General features: G+C 37.9%; 1 protein-coding gene across 38 annotated transcripts in view; it reads left to right on the top strand.

The window, feature by feature from the left end:
* LOC123745316 (serine/threonine-protein kinase WNK1) overlaps positions 1-17,524 on the top strand; it is a 340,974-nt gene that overhangs the window by 298,508 nt on the left and 24,942 nt on the right. For 31 of the 38 annotated variants that reach the window (XM_069300723.1, XM_069300716.1, XM_069300719.1 and 28 more), the window contains 4 exons: positions 335-533; positions 1,426-1,524; positions 11,496-11,648; positions 16,561-16,710. In XM_069300723.1, coding sequence (XP_069156824.1) covers positions 335-533; positions 1,426-1,524; positions 11,496-11,648; positions 16,561-16,710 — 601 coding nt within the window. The remainder of the gene's footprint in view (positions 1-334; positions 534-1,425; positions 1,525-11,495; positions 11,649-16,560; positions 16,711-17,524) is intronic. The other 7 variants (XM_069300710.1, XM_069300726.1, XM_069300741.1 and 4 more) reach the window with 2 other exon arrangements.

Below are 17,524 nucleotides of genomic sequence, written 5' to 3'. Positions count from 1 at the left end.
CTGGATAACTTAATTTTATTCAGCTCTTCAGGACTTTCATACCTAGAAATTGGCCATCAAGGGTTTATAATACTGTACTGTTATTCCTTGATCAGTTCATAAATTACTTTTGTAGAAATTCGTCCATTGTAATAAGAAGTTGTGAGAATGGGCGTAGGAAATGGGTGTACAATACTGTACTTTACAAACGTAAAGCTGTTCAGGCAACATTTCTTATTTACAAGCAGATAGCTTGTACAAAAATAAAAGCCATGTATCTTAGAGTTTTCATATTTTTCCCTGAATTTGTGTTTCCAATTTATTTATTTATTTGTTTATTTATTTATTTTTTCAGTGTAACTTCTAACAGCAACCTGTCTGAGCTAGCACGCAAGCTGCAGCAGCTGGGCACCTCAGGAGGCACAGTTACACCAATCTCATTGTCGTCATCACATACATTTGCCCCAATCTCTGCTCCCAGCCATCCTGGTACTCCTATTTCCCTAGCTACCCAGCCTACTTTCAGTCAAGACCTTAGCATGCAACTTGCAGGGGTGAGTTGTCCTCGGCAGAATTTTGTCTAAACATTTTATCTTTGCTTTTATTTAGAGCAAATTATGAATGAGCCATGCTTTTCAATCATTTAAAGTTTTATTTTACTTAACTATACAAAGTATATAACTTCTAGTTTAGTATTGTTAAAGTAATGTATGTTCTGTAGTTGATTTTTAATAATATATCTTGAAATTGCCATTGAAATTCATGGCATGAATGTTAAATACAGAGCCAGTACCATATTTTAATTTTGTGATGTGTATAAATCATAGACATGGCATGGAAAACCAGGGTAATGTGTGCTTTGTGTGTTCTCGCAGCTTTGTCTTAACTCTCTGAATGAACGTGTTATGTGTAGTGTCATGGTGGTTGTTCTCTGTCTCTAACCATAGAATATTTTTGTTCACAGCACATATTCTCATTTATAATTTACATAGGTAGATTGTACACTTGTTATTGCTTTTCCTTTTGAACTGATTCGGCTCATGCAGACAGTCTACATTTCCAGAGTATCATATTATGTAGCGACATATTACTGGTGTTCTAATATCTCGACCATGATTTATTTTCAGTATACAACACCTCTTCATTTTCCCCTTTAAATTGCTTATTATACCCCTTAATGTGAATTAAAATGGAGTTTTGTTTAAGCTTTTTAGCTATCGGTGTCCTTGTGGATAGATGTACAGTGGATCCTCCCTTTGTTGTATGTTTTTTTATATAGCATTTGCCTCTGCAAATTAATAAATTTTATTATGTAAAATAATTTGTAGATGATATGATATTACATATTATATAATAGTGAAAACATACATGAGTTTATGCCTGTATGGTATTAGCTGAAGAGGTCCCACTGTATATGAAAAAAGCCCTGATGGCCAAGTGTTGTAGGTGCTGAATTCTGGGGCATCGCGGTTCACAAGGGCCCTCTGGTCGCCGTCTACCAACTACAAAACCTGCCCAGCCTTCTTCCACGTTTTGGCTCCTGAGGTGGGCGTCGCCCCAGAGTTCTTGATCCTTGGCCAGCCTAAGGATTTGTTGCTACCGTTCTTCTGGGCTTGTCATTGTCCTGTCATACATGTGCTTGACATAACTATTGGGCTTGTCCTGTGTTTTGTAACTTGTCATGGCTTGCTCTGGTGACCTAAACCAGGATGCATACAAAGCCAGTAGTGCTACTTATTGCATGAAAATCAACTGTTCTGTCCAATTTTGCAAGCTTGAACATGTTGGTAATACTATTAATTGGTGGCTGATGGTCTCTTGGTTGTTGGTTTCGTGGCTGTAATACTAACCTCTCTGCAACATCTTAATACCCACTTTACGTAACATTAGACAGTTTGTGCTTTGCATGATTAAAATATTGAGTATACATCTAATGGCATTTATAAAAAAACAAATTGTATTTAATATTGCTTTAAGGGGATATTTTTGTCCTTGATTGCACTGTTGTTAAGGTTACCTGTTCAATATATTTACTTACTGTCATGTGGAAATATTATGAAGTGCTTGTCTTTTACATGTTGCTATTCAAACACTTACATTTAGACTTTATAAAAACAATTAGGAAGTTGTATACATAATGCAGATATTTTATCACAGAGTGAGATTCATGTTGCAACTCCTTCATTACTTTTGTTATACTAACATATTTTACTTACTTCAATTTCCAAAGTCATTTTAAATCAAACATTCTAAGAAAAATTATATTAAACAAGAATACATGAGAGAGGCATGGCCTCTGGTTCTTGTATCTTGTTTTGAAAAGTGGAAACTGTGGATGAATTTAGATACCTGGAATTAATGATAGGTGAAGGTGTTGGAAAACAGATGTTGCAGTAAGGATAAGGTAAGGAAAAATGAGTGGCAAGTTGGTCTGAGGACATTTCTGAATGCTGTATATAACTTTGTGGATTGAACTGCCTAAGTTTGGTTACTTCTTGCATGACTGAATATTTAAAATGTATTTAAAAAGAAATATTTTGTCTGAAAGTGTGTATGCAAAATATAAAACTTATTCTTACAGGTTATTGGTTTCATATTGCAGTATATTATGCCAAATATCTGCAATGGGTTAAATGTTGTCAGTGATCTAAACTTTTTCCTTGATTTGAATTGGTGGAAACTAAAGCAGTAAATATGAATAATTTATTCTTTATTCTTATAAATAAAATAAATTGACAAGGAAATAAATATGTGAGAGAATGTACATCTTGCCTCGTAGCTATTATACCTGGTTTATTTATGCCTCCCAACATTCCAGTATTCTGCTATACTTGCTTTCAAGGCTATAAATGGAGGTTGCTTCTTTCACTTTTGCCTCAAGCTTGTTCAACTATGTTGACCCTCCTCATTGTGTGCAAGTATTTTCTTCCCTTGCTGTGGTCTCTGTGGTTCATTTGTGTTTCCATCGTCCACTGTTACACCTCGTTCTGTTGTGTGTCTCCTGGAAAAGATTGTCCCTATTTTCTCTATTCACTCAGTATAATCTTTGTTGTGATTATCTGTGATATATATTATAATATATATTATATTATCTACCTCTGCTCCTTCGGTCTTTTATTGTCATTAGCTTGTTTTCTCATGGCTCATCTCTCTCATATCTGGCACTAGTGTCTGAACATATTCTTTTATTGTGCTTTATCAGACATGCTTATTTGTCCATGTCCATTGGGTATGAGGTCTAGTTATTCATGTAATGCTTCTTAGCTTTTTTGTACTTGATACTTTTTTTTGATATCTTGACACTATAGTTCTCAATTGTATTAGCTTTTGAAATGGTGGACATCATATTGTAGTATGTATTTTTTGCAATCACTTCTGCTTTGCTTCTCATTTTTAATTATCAGCAATTTGGTATGACAAAGTATCCAATTACTATAGTGCTATACTAGTTATCAACCTTCCCTGGCTTTGCGCCCTGGTGAGGCCACTCCAGACCGACAACCAGAGCACATCTCCATAGTCTCCCGAGACTGATGGATGCCTACTACTACTATACTAGTAATAAAATAATTGAATCTCTTCATGTAGAGCCATTATTCTGCAGCATCATGATCAGCATTAATATGGCTTTATATGGTTAATGATGTTTTGATTATCATGCAAATCTTCACCTGGATAATTTTATGATAAGACTCAGTGATTAGAACAGTACTGTATATGATTTACATCAGAAGTGTAACGAGATTACAGCACTTTGTTTCATAGATACAATAATGAAGATGGTTAAACTCAGGTTCAAAGATGCCAGGAATCCAACCCATGACAATGACCTAATTAACTTTTACTCTTGATACAATAATTGGATGAAAAGAGACATAGTAATTGATTTATTCTATTTCTTACTTTCTTGGGACAGGGTAGCATTAACCTGGAGTAAAAAATATAATATAGGAAAAGATTATAACAAGTGATTATTTTTTAAGTATTATTACTTTATTTGTTCATTATATAGATTTACACATAAATAAGCACATCCTCAATGCAACATGTGTAAGGAAACATTTAGAACCTTGTATACCACACATGTCAGACCAATCCTGGAGTATGCAGCATCAGTATGGATTCCGTATCTAGTCGAGCACAAGACTAAATTGGAGAAGGTTCAAAGGTATGCCATCAGACTAGTATAGGAGCTGAGGGGCATGAACTATGAGGGAAGACTACTAAACCTCATGTTGCTGGAAGACATGTTTGGAGAGACATGATCATCACATTCTCAGAGGAATTAATAGGGTAGATTAAGACATTATTTAACAAGGGTGGTACATTCACAAAAAAAAAAAAACACATGGAAAGCAAGTACCCAAATGAGCCACAAAGACATTAGAAAGACCTTTTTCAGTGTCAGAGTAGTTAACAAATGGAATGCATTTCACAGTGATGTGGAGGAGGCAGATTCCTTACACAGTTCAAATGTAGATATGATAGAGCCCAATAGGTTCAAGAATCTGTACACCAGTTGATTGATGGTTGTGAAGTGGGACCAAAGAGCCGATGCTCAACCCCCACAAGCACAATTAGAAGAGTATAGTCATCCACAGAAGCACCCTACAGCTTCATAAAATCTGGTGTACAGCATTGTTGTGAATTGTTTTATATAGGACTTGTATTTTCAAATAAACGAATTCCACCATATTGTGGATAATAAGTTCATTCACTTGAACAATCGGAGCCTTGAACCAAGTCCCAAGCAAAAAGCAGTCTGCAGCTCTACCTTCTGAGCCACCAGAAGGTAAAGCTGTGGGATGCTGCTTGTGTAGTCTGTGGCTCAAGACTCCGAGTGTCTAAGTGAATGAAATGTTATCTACAATATGGCGGAATTCGCTTGTTAGAAAATACAAGTCCTATATAAAATAATTTACATTATTTTAGTAGTTAGCATTTTATATGAATAGGACATGGATCACCCTTTCTCTTCTGATACTCTTAAATTCACTTATATAATTCACTAGCCTTCCATTACCCATTCAACATGCCCAACCTGTCTTCGTACATTCTCCTCTTTTCATGCATTTTATTGATGTTTAGACTTTCATTATATTTTCTTTCCATATTTTATCTAATTTCTTAATATCACAGATGCTTCTCAGATTGTCCATTTCCTTTGCTTAAATTCTTGATATTGAAACTGAATGAAGTACTGTAAATATAGTGAATGATTAGTGAGGAATTTGATCATGTCATCTAATGTAAATGTCCTGTGACTAGAATTGGGATGTGTTTTTGGTAAAAGGATTGGTTGTCAGCGAGTTTTAAGTAACAATATTAAAATGTAAAAAATAAAAAAGTTTACTATTTGCAACATTTCAGTTAATCATAGCACTTGAAGGCCAATCTTATTTTCTTGTATGTATATATGAATCTTAAACTGTGTGGCATTTAATGAAACCAACTACAGTACTATGCTTTATTAACCAGTGCTTTAGTGAGACTGTATCGTTAAGACTGTACCGAGTCCTATGAACGAGCATTCTGTTTCTTCACTGGACTACTGTATATGTTTGGTCATATAATTTTTATTTTTATTATTATTATTATTATTATTATTTATTATTATTATTATTATTATTGTTATTATTTTTATTAAAAAAAAATCCGTAGGAACGGTGATGAGGGTTCGAACCTATGCGGTGGATGTTCCCCTGCACACGCTTCTAGCGACTAAACCACGACATGGCGTGTGAGCGGGAACATCCACCAAACAACTTTGGATCCTCATCACTGCTCCTGTGCATTTTCTCCTTAATGCAGTCACATTAGTGGGATTACTCTGTGTATTATTATTATTATTATTATTATTATTATTATTTCATAGACTATACACACACACACACACACACACACACACACGCACACACACACACACACGCACACACACACACACACACACACACACACACACACACACACACACACACACACACACACACACACACACACACACACACACACACACACTAGGCTAGTGTGTGTGTGTCCTGTCCTATATAAAACAAACATTAGGCTAGAAGTGAGGAAAGAATTTGGCATCTAACCCGAAGTTGGTGCAAAACACAGTTGATCGGAGTAAGTCCCTGATCATTTTTGGCTGCAAAGAAAAGGCGATAACATCTAGGTCAGAAAGAGCTGTAGAAGAAGCTAAAGTAGTAGATAAAATTGTTGGCCTCGTGGAAGGTCTTACAAACAGAGAGAATGTGTGCGACTACAGGAGAATAGGCAGGTACGTAAAAGGGAAAGGTCGACCTTTGAGGATCACCCTAAACGGTGCCAAACAGATGGAAGAAGTACTAAGGAATGCTAGAAAATTGCAAAGGGATGAGGATGGGAAAGGGTGGTCATTAAGACGAGATCTTTCAAAAGAAGATAGAGAGAAGCTGAAACTGAACCTCGCCGAGGCAAAACATTTAAATGAGAGCAGGAATGAAGAAGAAATAAATTCTTTTTTCTACAAAGTGATAGGGGTAGGCAAACCAGTAAAGTGGTACATAAAGGCAAACCAACAAAATCAATAGAGAGAGGGGGAGTGAAGAATAAGGAGAGGGGGAACAAGTTCCTGAAGATTGCATACACCAACATAGATGGAGTGAGATCGAAGATACTGGAGTTAAGTGATGTAATACAGCTGCAGACACCAGACATTGTTGCACTCACGGAGACAAAACTTGAAGATGTAATTTTAAATGAGGTCATATTCCCAAGGGGCTACTCAATTTGGAGACGGGACAGAAAAATTAGGAAAGGCGGTGGCGTTGCTGTGCTGGTAAAAGAACACCTAAAGGTGAAGGAAATAATGACTGCCAATCCACAAGAAGTTGACATAATAGCACTAGAGATCTGCTATGAGGATGATAAACTAATGATGATAAATGCATATAGTCCACCGCCAAGCAGCACATGGTCAAAGGAGGAGCTAGATAGTAAACGTGAAGGTCTTATAACAATAATGAGAGAGATTATAGCGAGAGCGGATAACGATAGATCACGACTGTTGATAGTCGGTGACTTCAACTTGAAATCCATAGACTGGGAAGCATATGAAGCTAAAACAGAAGATTTTTGGACCTGTAAATTTGTAGACCTCATCCTGGAAACATTCTTGTATCAACATGTTAAACAAGCTACGAGGATGAGGGAAGGGGATGTTCCCTCCATGCTAGATTTGATATTTACCAGGAAGGAGGAAGAGATATTTGACATTCAGTACCTTCCTCCCTTGGGTAAAAGTGACCATGTCTTTTTGGGAATAAAGTATGCAATGCGTTATAAGCTGGAAGAAAATAAGGAGGTTGAAGCAGTTGAAAAACCAGACTTCAGGAGAGGACATTATGGTGACCTTAGAAATTTTTTTAGTGAGTATAATTGGACAGACTTGATGCTAGGCAAGGAAGTGAATGAGATGTATGGCAAGTTTTGTGAAATATATGATAAAGGCACAAAAAAATTTATACCAAAACAGAGATGCAGAACTAGGAAACAGGATTGGTTCAATAGAAATTGCGAGAGGGCTAGAGACCGAAAGACACAAAAATGGAATCAATACAGGAAGAGGCCGAACCCCCAAACATACCAGCGATACAAAGATGCGAGAAACAACTACACGGCAGTGAGGAGAGAGGCAGAAAGAAATTTTGAAAAAGGGATTGCGGACAAATGTAAAACAGAACCAGGTCTATTCTATAAATTCATAAACAACAAATTGCAGGTAAAGGATAATATTCAGAGGTTGAAAATGGGAAATAGATTCACGGAAGATGAAAAGGAAATGTGTGAAACACTAAACGAAAAGTTCCAAAGTGTGTTTGTACAAAATGAAATCTTTAGGGAACCAGATACAATAAGAATTCCAGAGAACAACATAGAACACATAGAGGTGTCTAGAGACGAAGTGGAAAAAATGCTCAAGGAGCTCGGTAAGAACAAAGCAGCTGGCCCAGATGGCGTTTCACCATGGGTTCTGAGAGAATGTGCATCTGAGCTCAGCATTCCACTTCACCTGATCTTTCAGGCATCCCTGTGTACAGGAATCGTAGCAGACGGGTGGAAACAGGCTAACATAGTTCCAATCTACAAAAGTGGCAGCAGGGAAGACCCCCTCAATTATAGACCTGTATCATTAACAAGTGTAATAGTGAAAGTATTGGAAAAACTAATCAAAACTAAATGGGTAGAACACCTAGAGAGAAATGATATAATATCAGACAGACAGTATGGTTTTCGATCTGGAAGATCCTGTGTATCGAATTTACTCAGTTTCTATGATCGAGCCACAGAGATATTACAGGAAAGAGATGGTTGGGTTGACTGCATCTATCTGGACCTAAAAAAGGCTTTCGACAGAGTTCCACATAAGAGGTTGTTCTGGAAACTGGAAAATATTGGAGGGGTGACAGGTAAGCTTCTATCATGGATGAAAAATTTTCTGACTGATAGAAAAATGAGGGCAGTAATCAGAGGCAATGTATCAGAATGGAGAAATGTCACAAGTGGAGTACCACAGGGTTCAGTTCTTGCACCAGTGATGTTTATTGTGTACATAAATGATCTACCAGTTGGTATACAGAATTATATGAACATGTTTGCTGATGATGCTAAGATAATAGGAAGGATAAGAAATTTAGATGACTGTCATGCCCTTCAAAAAGACCTGGACAAAATAAGTATATGGAGCACCACTTGGCAAATGGAATTTAATGTTAATAAATGTCATGTTATGGAATGTGGAATAGGAGAACATAGACCCCACACAACCTATATATTATGTGAGAAATCTTTAAAGAATTCTGATAAAGAAAGAGATCTAGGAGTGGTTCTAGATAGAAAACTATCACCTGAGGACCACATAAAGAATATTGTGCAAGGAGCCTATGCTATGCTTTCTAACTTCAGAATTGCATTTAAATACATGGATGGCGATATACTAAAGAAATTGTTCATGACTTTTGTTAGGCCAAAGCTAGAATATGCAGCTGTTGTGTGGTGCCCATATCTTAAGAAGCACATCAACAAACTGGAAAAGGTGCAAAGACATGCTACTAAGTGGCTCCCAGAACTGAAGGGCAAGAGCTACGAGGAGAGGTTAGAAGCATTAAATATGCCAAAACTAGAAGACAGAAGAAAAAGAGGTGATATGATCACTACATACAAAATAGTAACAGGAATTGACAAAATCGACAGGGAAGACTTCCTGAGACCTGGAACTTCAAGAACAAGAGGTCATAGATTTAAACTAGCTAAACACAGATGCCGAAGAAATATAAGAAAATTCACCTTCGCAAATAGAGTGGTAGACGGTTGGAACAAGTTAAGTGAGAAGGTGGTGGAGGCCAAGACCGTCAGTAGTTTCAAAGCGTTATATGACAAAGAGTGCTGGGAAGACGGGACACCACGAGCGTAGCTCTCATCCTGTAACTACACTTAGGTAATTACACTTAGGTAATTACACACACACACACGCACACACACTGTGATCTCAGTAGTTTCAAAGCGTTAATGACAGTGCTGGGTAGATGGGACACACCAAGCGTAAATCTCGTCCTGTAACTACACTTAGGTAATTACACACAACACAGGAATCTTAGCAGATGTTGAAAAAGGTAAACATAGTACCAATCTATTAAAATGGTAGTTAGGAGGAATCTCTAAATTATAGACCTGTATCATTAACAAGGGTGGTAGTCAAGACAAGAAAAACAGTTAAAGCCAAATGGGTTGAACACCTAGAGAGTAGTGACATAATAACAGACAGACAGTATGGTTTTTTAAACAGGAAGATCCTGTATAACAAATCTACTCAGTGTTTATGATAGATCCACAGAGATACTACAGAAAAGAGGTGGTTGAGTCTATCTGGACCTTAAAAAGGCTTTTGACAGTCCCACACAAGGGGTTGTTCTGGAAACTAACATTCTAGAGGGTTGACAGGGAGACCTCTGACAGGGATTTAAAGTTTTCTAACTGACAGATGAGGACAGTAATCAAAGACAATGTATCTGATTGGAGGAATGTAACTAGGGAGTACCACAGGGTTCATTTCTTGCACCAGTAATGTTCATCGTCTACATAAACGATTTACAGAAGGTATGCAGAACAATATGAACATGTTTGAGGATGATGCTAAGATACTGGGGAAGATAGGAGACGCAGACGATTGCAATACCCTTCAAATTGATCTAGATAAAATAAGTGCTTGGAGTGTCAAGTGGCAAATGGAATTATATGTGAATAAATGCCATGTTATGGAATGTGGAATTGGAGAAAATAGACCACACACAACTTACAAATTATGTGGAAAGGAATTACTCAACTCTAATAAAGAACAAGACCTAGGGGTGGGTTTGGATAGTAAACTGTCACCAGAGGAACACACAAAGAACATTGTGAGAGGAACGTTTGTGTCGCTTACCAACTTCAGACTAGCCTTTAATTATATGGATGTTGAAATACTAAAACTGTTCATGACTTTTGTGAGATCAAAATTGGAATGTGCAGCAGTTGAATGGTGCTCAAATCTCGAGAAGCGCATAAGTAAACTGGAGAAGGTGCAACAGCATGTTAGAAAATGGCTTCCGGAACTGAAAAACAAGAGTTACGAGGAGAGAGTAGAGCCATTAAACATAGTAAAACCAGAAAGGTGGTATGATATGATTGAAGGGGCCTGACAGGCGAGTGGACAGCGTTTTGGATTCGTAGTCTTGAGGTTCCGGGTTCGATTCTGGTAGAGGTGGAAGCAAATGGGCAGTTTCTTTCACCCTGATGCCCCTGTTACCTAGCAGTAAATAGGTACCTGGGAGTTACACAGCTGATACAGGCTGCTTCCTGGGGGTGTGTAACAAAAAGGAAGGGACGCTAAAGCCTCGAAATCGTCTCAAGATAACCACTTACAAAATACTACAGGAATCTACCAAATTGACAAAAAGAAATTCCTGAAACCAGCAACTTCACGAACAAGAAGACACAGATTCAAGCTAATGAAACAAAGATAACAACAAAATATTAGAGTTTTCTTTTGCAAACAGAGTTGTAGATGGTTGGAACAAGCTAAGTGAGAAGGTGGTTGAGGCCAAATCTGTCGGTAGTTTCAAAGTGCTATGAGACAAAGAGTACTCAGAAGACGGGTCACCACAAGCGTAGCTCTCATCCTGTAACTATCTTGAGATTATATTGAGATGATTTCGGGACTTAGCATCCCCGTGGCCTGGTCCTCGACTACACTTAGGTAATTACACACACACACACACACCTGTCTCTCCCCCCCCCCCAATCTTCCACCTTTTCGAATGTGGTTATCCTGCATATCTTGTATATAATTGGAATGAAATGTGACGTGGTGTTGGTCATAAGGTAATAATACTTAAAAGTGCCACTATATCAGAAATAGTTGCCTCAGTTACTTAGTCATTAAGAGTTTCAAATATTCAGTAGTCTACTTCATAACCTAATCTCATTGTTGGTGGTAGGGAGGTATTGGTGGCAGCAGTATTGTTGACAGCAGCAACTTAACCTCAACCAGCATGGGGATCCCCATCCAGGAGGGTAATGTGATGCAACTACAGGGATACCACCACATGAACCGCACAACTGATATTCCTTCTAACGAGCTCTTTCAACAGGTGAGCTCCTTATTTTAAGTTTATTGATATACATACAGCTGGTCTTGAAGCAGTTGTGTGCTGCTGGGGGTTTGTGTGGGAGTGCATTGATTGTATATTTGTGAAGATATAGTAGGTAGTGATATAATTGTGTGTGTGTGTGTGTGTGTGTATTATATAGAGTATATATAACTTTTCCCTAAATTCTGCACCTTTTTGTCTGAGTGGATATCTTCTCACTCAATGAAAGTGAGAAATGGGGCACTGGTTCTATATACTGTATATGTATGGTCTGTCTGTGTATTTTGGCTTTTCATTTTCAGATAGATATATACTTTTCTGTGGAGAGCCTCTCTGGCTCCCTAGAGCTATACCTAGCTGATATGCATATTCATGTGTTAGACCATGGCATCAGTGAATTCAATTGGAGTTCTTAGCCTACCTGGGACCACGAGCCAGAACCTGACCCCCGTGGGGTTAGCTGGGGTTTTAATTTCTGCTTTGACCTTGGGTAGGTGGTAGTATCATAGCTGGTAGAGGCGCAAGGTACTGTGCAGCTTGTCACCTATTACACGGTGGCTGGAGATGACGTACTTTTGCAGGATTTGCATTCAGAATGGATGTCACTTCAGCCCCGAATTGCAATCTGTCTCGTGTGTTGTTTCACCTCCGGCCTGCTCATGTGCAGCCTGAGCCATCCTGGTCGTTGTACCAGGTGCTCTCTCTTTCTCTCTTCTCCTAGGTTTGTGGTGGCCCCTTTGGTTCAAGATTGTTTTGACAAGGTTCTTTTCTTGTTGGGATTGGCCTCTGGGGGGTCGGGTTGGGGAGCTTCATGCTTTCCTCCGACTCATAGGGTTTTTGCTCTTTCGATCCTGGTGGAAGGTTTGTTTGGTTGCAACTGTCTCCTTCTTTTCAGGCGAAGAACGAGATGGCGACTTTCCGGAGGGGTCCTTGGGTGTTTCGGTCGGGGGTGCATCATGTGTTGTGTCCGGTTGTAGCTCTTATCCGTTATTTATGCGCTGTGGCCTCTGTGACTGGGGATGTGCTTTGGGTTGACCCATTCTCCCTTCTTCCCTGATCCAGTGCTTGGGTCTCCCAGGTCGTCTGCAAGGTTATTCTGTCCCACCAGCTTGCGGTCTATCCTCGTGCCCATGACGTTCGCAAATTTGCTGCTTTAGCTGCCACTTTCGGTAATATGTCTTGGGTTGACATTCGGGCGTGGGGATTTTGGAGGGCGAACAGGGTCCTGACTGCCCCTTGCCTTGTTAATGTTCCTGGCTCTAGTCAGGTGTGTGTTGCTCTGGGTCGCAGGTTGCAGCCAGTTGTCTCGACTTCGCGTTCCTGGTGTCTTGGAGGGATTTGGTAGCCAGCGTGAGGGGTCTGGGGCTTCCCCTTCCTCCTCCTGGGGAGGGGGAAGCTGCGCAGACTGCTGTGCAGTGGCGGTTGTGACATCATGCAAGTTTCCTTGTTTTCAGACTGTGGCGTTCTGATTGAATGTTCGGTTTTCGGTAGCAATTTTCACCAGGTGGAGTCTGTTTTGGGACGCCTACCTTTCTGGGTGCCTAACCCGGTAGATGGCAGACATCGAATGCTTCCAACCACATGAAGGGGTTTCTATAGGCCATTGCTCCTCGTGCCTCTCTGAGGGGGGCCAGGTTAAGAACTCCAATTGAATTGACTGATGCCATGTACTAACACATGCAAATCAGCCCGGTATAGCTCCGGGGAGCCTCCAGGACTCGCCCAGAAAATGGCGTTTCATTACATTCAACTTTTTTGTTTTTGTTTTTTTCATATTTTTTTTAGTTATAAATTTGAAAGGGAATGTATTTGTTGGGATAAATTAAAAAAAAATATAAATTTTTTTAGTATTTGAGAAATTATATACAATATTAGTAATTTTTAGTTGTTGATGTTACCATTGTTGCTTTACTGCTCAGCATATGTTGATTGTAAACTCATTAATATTCTATGTGGTGTGTGTTTTATGTGGTTTATGGGTGTAATGATCTTTCAGTCCTGTTGACGGAGTTCACGAATTTGTAATAATTTTAGAGAAGCTCAGACATGTAATCCAAGGAAATTACAATATAGATCTAAAGCATTTCTTTACTGTTACTATACTCATCCATCTAGCTGCAGATACACTTAGGTTCTTTATATATATTTACAAGAAGGTACAATTGTAATATTCTGACTTCCTAATCTTATCTAAACCAGTTTTTTAATCACTGTAAAGCTGGGCATTACATGTTACAGTATAATTCTGGCAAATTTCTTATCGATTCTCCTGGTCATCCATGTCAATCATCCACTTTTGTAATGACTTACTAATTGTTGAATGAAAACTAAAACAAGATAGGATTAGGGATTTTTGCTAATTAGGCTACTGGAATAAGGGAATTACTGATTACAGCTGTACATAAAATGAAGTATATATAAGAACAAATAAATTAATTGGCAAAGAAGGAATAAAAGAATAGCAGTTTCATGTTTATTCAGTAGCATTTAATTGGATACATTCTAGCTGGTGTTCCTAACACAGTAAGAAGTAATTAGAGATCACATTACTGAATAAATGGAAAAGAGGCACTCGCACAGCAATATTAGGACTACACTTTGATGTATTTGTATAAGAACTAGAAATAACATATTTACTCTCATTAAAGTATAACTTGATCTGCTCAAAAAGGTTATAATTTGGCAAAGAATTAGGTGTTGAGTTTTTCTTGAGGATTCTTAATGTACGAGACTTGTGGTGTTATTATAGTGTTTATTGTCCTCCAATAAAAGATGCTAGTTTTGGTGCACGATACATGCGGTGTTATGCTCTAGTGCTCGTACTTCTAGTGACAGCGTTAAAAAAGTGTATATTTGTGACGTCTTTGGTACAGAAGATACTCGCCATCTTATCTTCTGCGAATTAACTTCATGGCTCAACATGTGGCATGATTGTTTGTTAAATTTATACTGCTGTCAACTGAATGCAACACAACTGTACTTCTTTTCACAATTATTATATTTAGTTTTGAAGAATTGATTGGAAAATTCATGTTTGTTTTTATAAAGAATACAAGTTGATGATTTGATAATTACAATAAATCATGGTATTAATGTTTATTAGCTAAACCAAACTTTTACTAAATTACTAAATTACCAAATTAATATATCAATAAATTACTAAACAAAAACTTTTTCAATATTGTATTTTGTGTTAACATTTAATTTTTATTTAATTTGCTATTTGTTTAGTATGTTTCAATGCTTGCTGAAATTTCATATGATGTTACATCTTACTAATTTAGTTTTGATTCGAGATGCCAGGTCTTCATGCTGCACATGTGTTTACAGTATTTACATTATCAGAATGATTTTTTTTTTATGATGCGGGAATAATAGTGAAGAAATCTGTGACATTTTCATCTTCATTTATGCATAGTTTATAGCTGTTCTGGGAATTAGTCACTTTGACAAAAGTCTAACTCGCTCATGACTTGGACTCAGCCAGGGGTCACTGTGACCATAATCTTCAATGTAGTTAGACTCTTTATAAACAGCTCCTAATTGACCATATTTGAATAAAAGGAGTCAGTGGTGAACTCTCAATCCAGTCCTGGAAATAACAATATCTAGCATGAAATTGGCAGAGAAAGCCATAACATTCCAACCAAACACACAATCCCAAGAAAATCTCCCACGTGCATGAGGGAAATAACCTACACCAACCATCTTGAGGTTATCTTGAGATGATTTCGGGGCTTTTTAGTGTTCCTGCGGCCCAGTCCTCGACCAGGCCTCCACCCCCAGGAAGCAGCCCGTGACAGCTGACTAACACCCAGGTACCTATTTAACTGCTAGGTAACAGGGGCATAGGGTGAAAGAAACTCTGCCCAATGTTTCTCGCCGGTGCCTGGGATCGAACCCAGGACCATTCCACAAATAGACAGACAATTAATTGCACTATATGCAAACGAGGAATCTTGATCCCTGACTGTAAACACCTGACTGGGAAAAAGTGTTGGCACCTTGGACAGAAACTGTTATTTATGCGACTCAAACACATCTTTGGTGAAAATGCAAAACCTTAACACCTGCAAGAATCGGAAGTATCTTGGGGCAACAATCGTGTACCTTGTTGAATTCAGGTACGTACTTTTCTTCAAGCAGAAAATGGCATTTCATTACAGTAATGTTTTATTTTATATTTCTTTCACCATTAATTTTTTCTTGATATAGAATTTTTTTTTAACTAAATTTTAGTTTTTTAGCCACATACAGACCCCATGAAGAGTATGGGGTGTAAATGGAAGTGCCGCAGTTAAAGGGTCAATGCTGGTAAAATAAGCCAGCCATATTCTTTGAGAAATATAAATGGAATAATACCATATATGTAAACTGTGCTAATATTAAGAAATACTTTTTCCTAATTAATAATATATATATGTAAGTGTAATTTCCCTTTCTCTAGCATCTATTAAAATATTAATTCGAGTAGTTTTTTTCCCTTTATAATACTGTAACAATTATATTTAAATTGCCTTTGCATTATTTATAAAATGCTAAGGAACATCAAACCTTTACTGTGATATTGATCAAGTGTGGCTTTGTAGTGATAGTGCTTCAAACTTAGTGTCACCTTTTAAGCTCTATAACCCTTTAATATAAAAAAAACATGTAAGCTATTATTTAAAATAATTTCTCTTAATATTAGTCATCTTGTAGAGGATGCTGTTAAATTTTCATTGATAAATAGTTATTAATATTTATAACTGTGGAATCTGTAGTTTATTTCTTAATTCTTATTAAATGTGGCAAAGCTTATTTTAACCAATTATTCCCTTTAAATATTTTCTTTGTAAAATCCTTCATTTGTTAGAAAAAAAATCATGAATTTTGTAGCTCGTGTAGTGCATGACTCATTGGTGGTTCATAGGTTGCATGTGAGGTTGAGGGCACGGAGGGATTGCGTACCCTCCCGCTGCCTTACGACTCACCCCACATGCATCCACCGGGTGGTGCCCTTACCATCGTGGTCACTCCCCCCATACCACCGCTGAGCCAGACCTTGCTGTCACACTCTCAGGTAAAATTAAACTCCACTTATAACACCTGTTCCATAATGCAGGTCCTACAAACCAATGTTCTCAATTTAGCTACATAGGGCTTTAAATTGATGCATCATGGGATTAAGTAAAGGTGTTTTCCTGTACTTTCTTTGCATGACCTCTCTTAAACATATCCATATGCATGAAACAGGCATGCACACATGCATGTACGCAAATGAGACAGCATGCTTTCCAGGACACTTCGGGACCAAATCAAAACGAGACACCCATTGTTTGAAAACATAGCTACACATATCTATAATTTGAGAGATTTGAACCAGCGACCAGGGTACATTTTTATTTATTATTATTATTATTATTATTATTATTTTATTTTTTTTTTTTTTACTTTCCAATATGTTAAAGCTCTTGAGTCATGCAACAGTTTACAAACGCTACTCAAAAATTTTCCTTCTCCTTTGAAATTCCATGTTTTAAAGGTGAGGTGGGCCCTTGTAGCTCCCTGAAGTTACTACACATATACAGTGCCATACTACTAGGTGCCATCAGTCACTCGGTTCTTATTGGTCAAAGGATCACGAGCCAGAACCTGGCCCCCCCTCAGAGAGGTGCAAGGAGCGGTGGCACTATGAAAACCTTTTATGTAAAGTTATTCATGTCTCCCACCACTAAGGAGAGGCACACAGAAAGTCAGCAAAATAAAACAGACTACTGTTTGAATAGAAACGAGACTGCAACGTCAAAACTGCCAAAAGAATTCTCCTAACAATGTAAACGAATGATCGAAAATTTGTGAAACTAGCGCAAGCTAGTTCCCCGCATCTCCCATCC

Source organism: Procambarus clarkii, chromosome 44, assembly GCF_040958095.1.
Source record: "Procambarus clarkii isolate CNS0578487 chromosome 44, FALCON_Pclarkii_2.0, whole genome shotgun sequence".
Classification (NCBI taxonomy): Eukaryota; Metazoa; Arthropoda; class Malacostraca; order Decapoda; family Cambaridae; genus Procambarus; species Procambarus clarkii.
The sequence above is the reverse complement of the archived record's forward strand: the minus strand, read 5'-3'. Positions and strand labels throughout refer to the sequence as shown.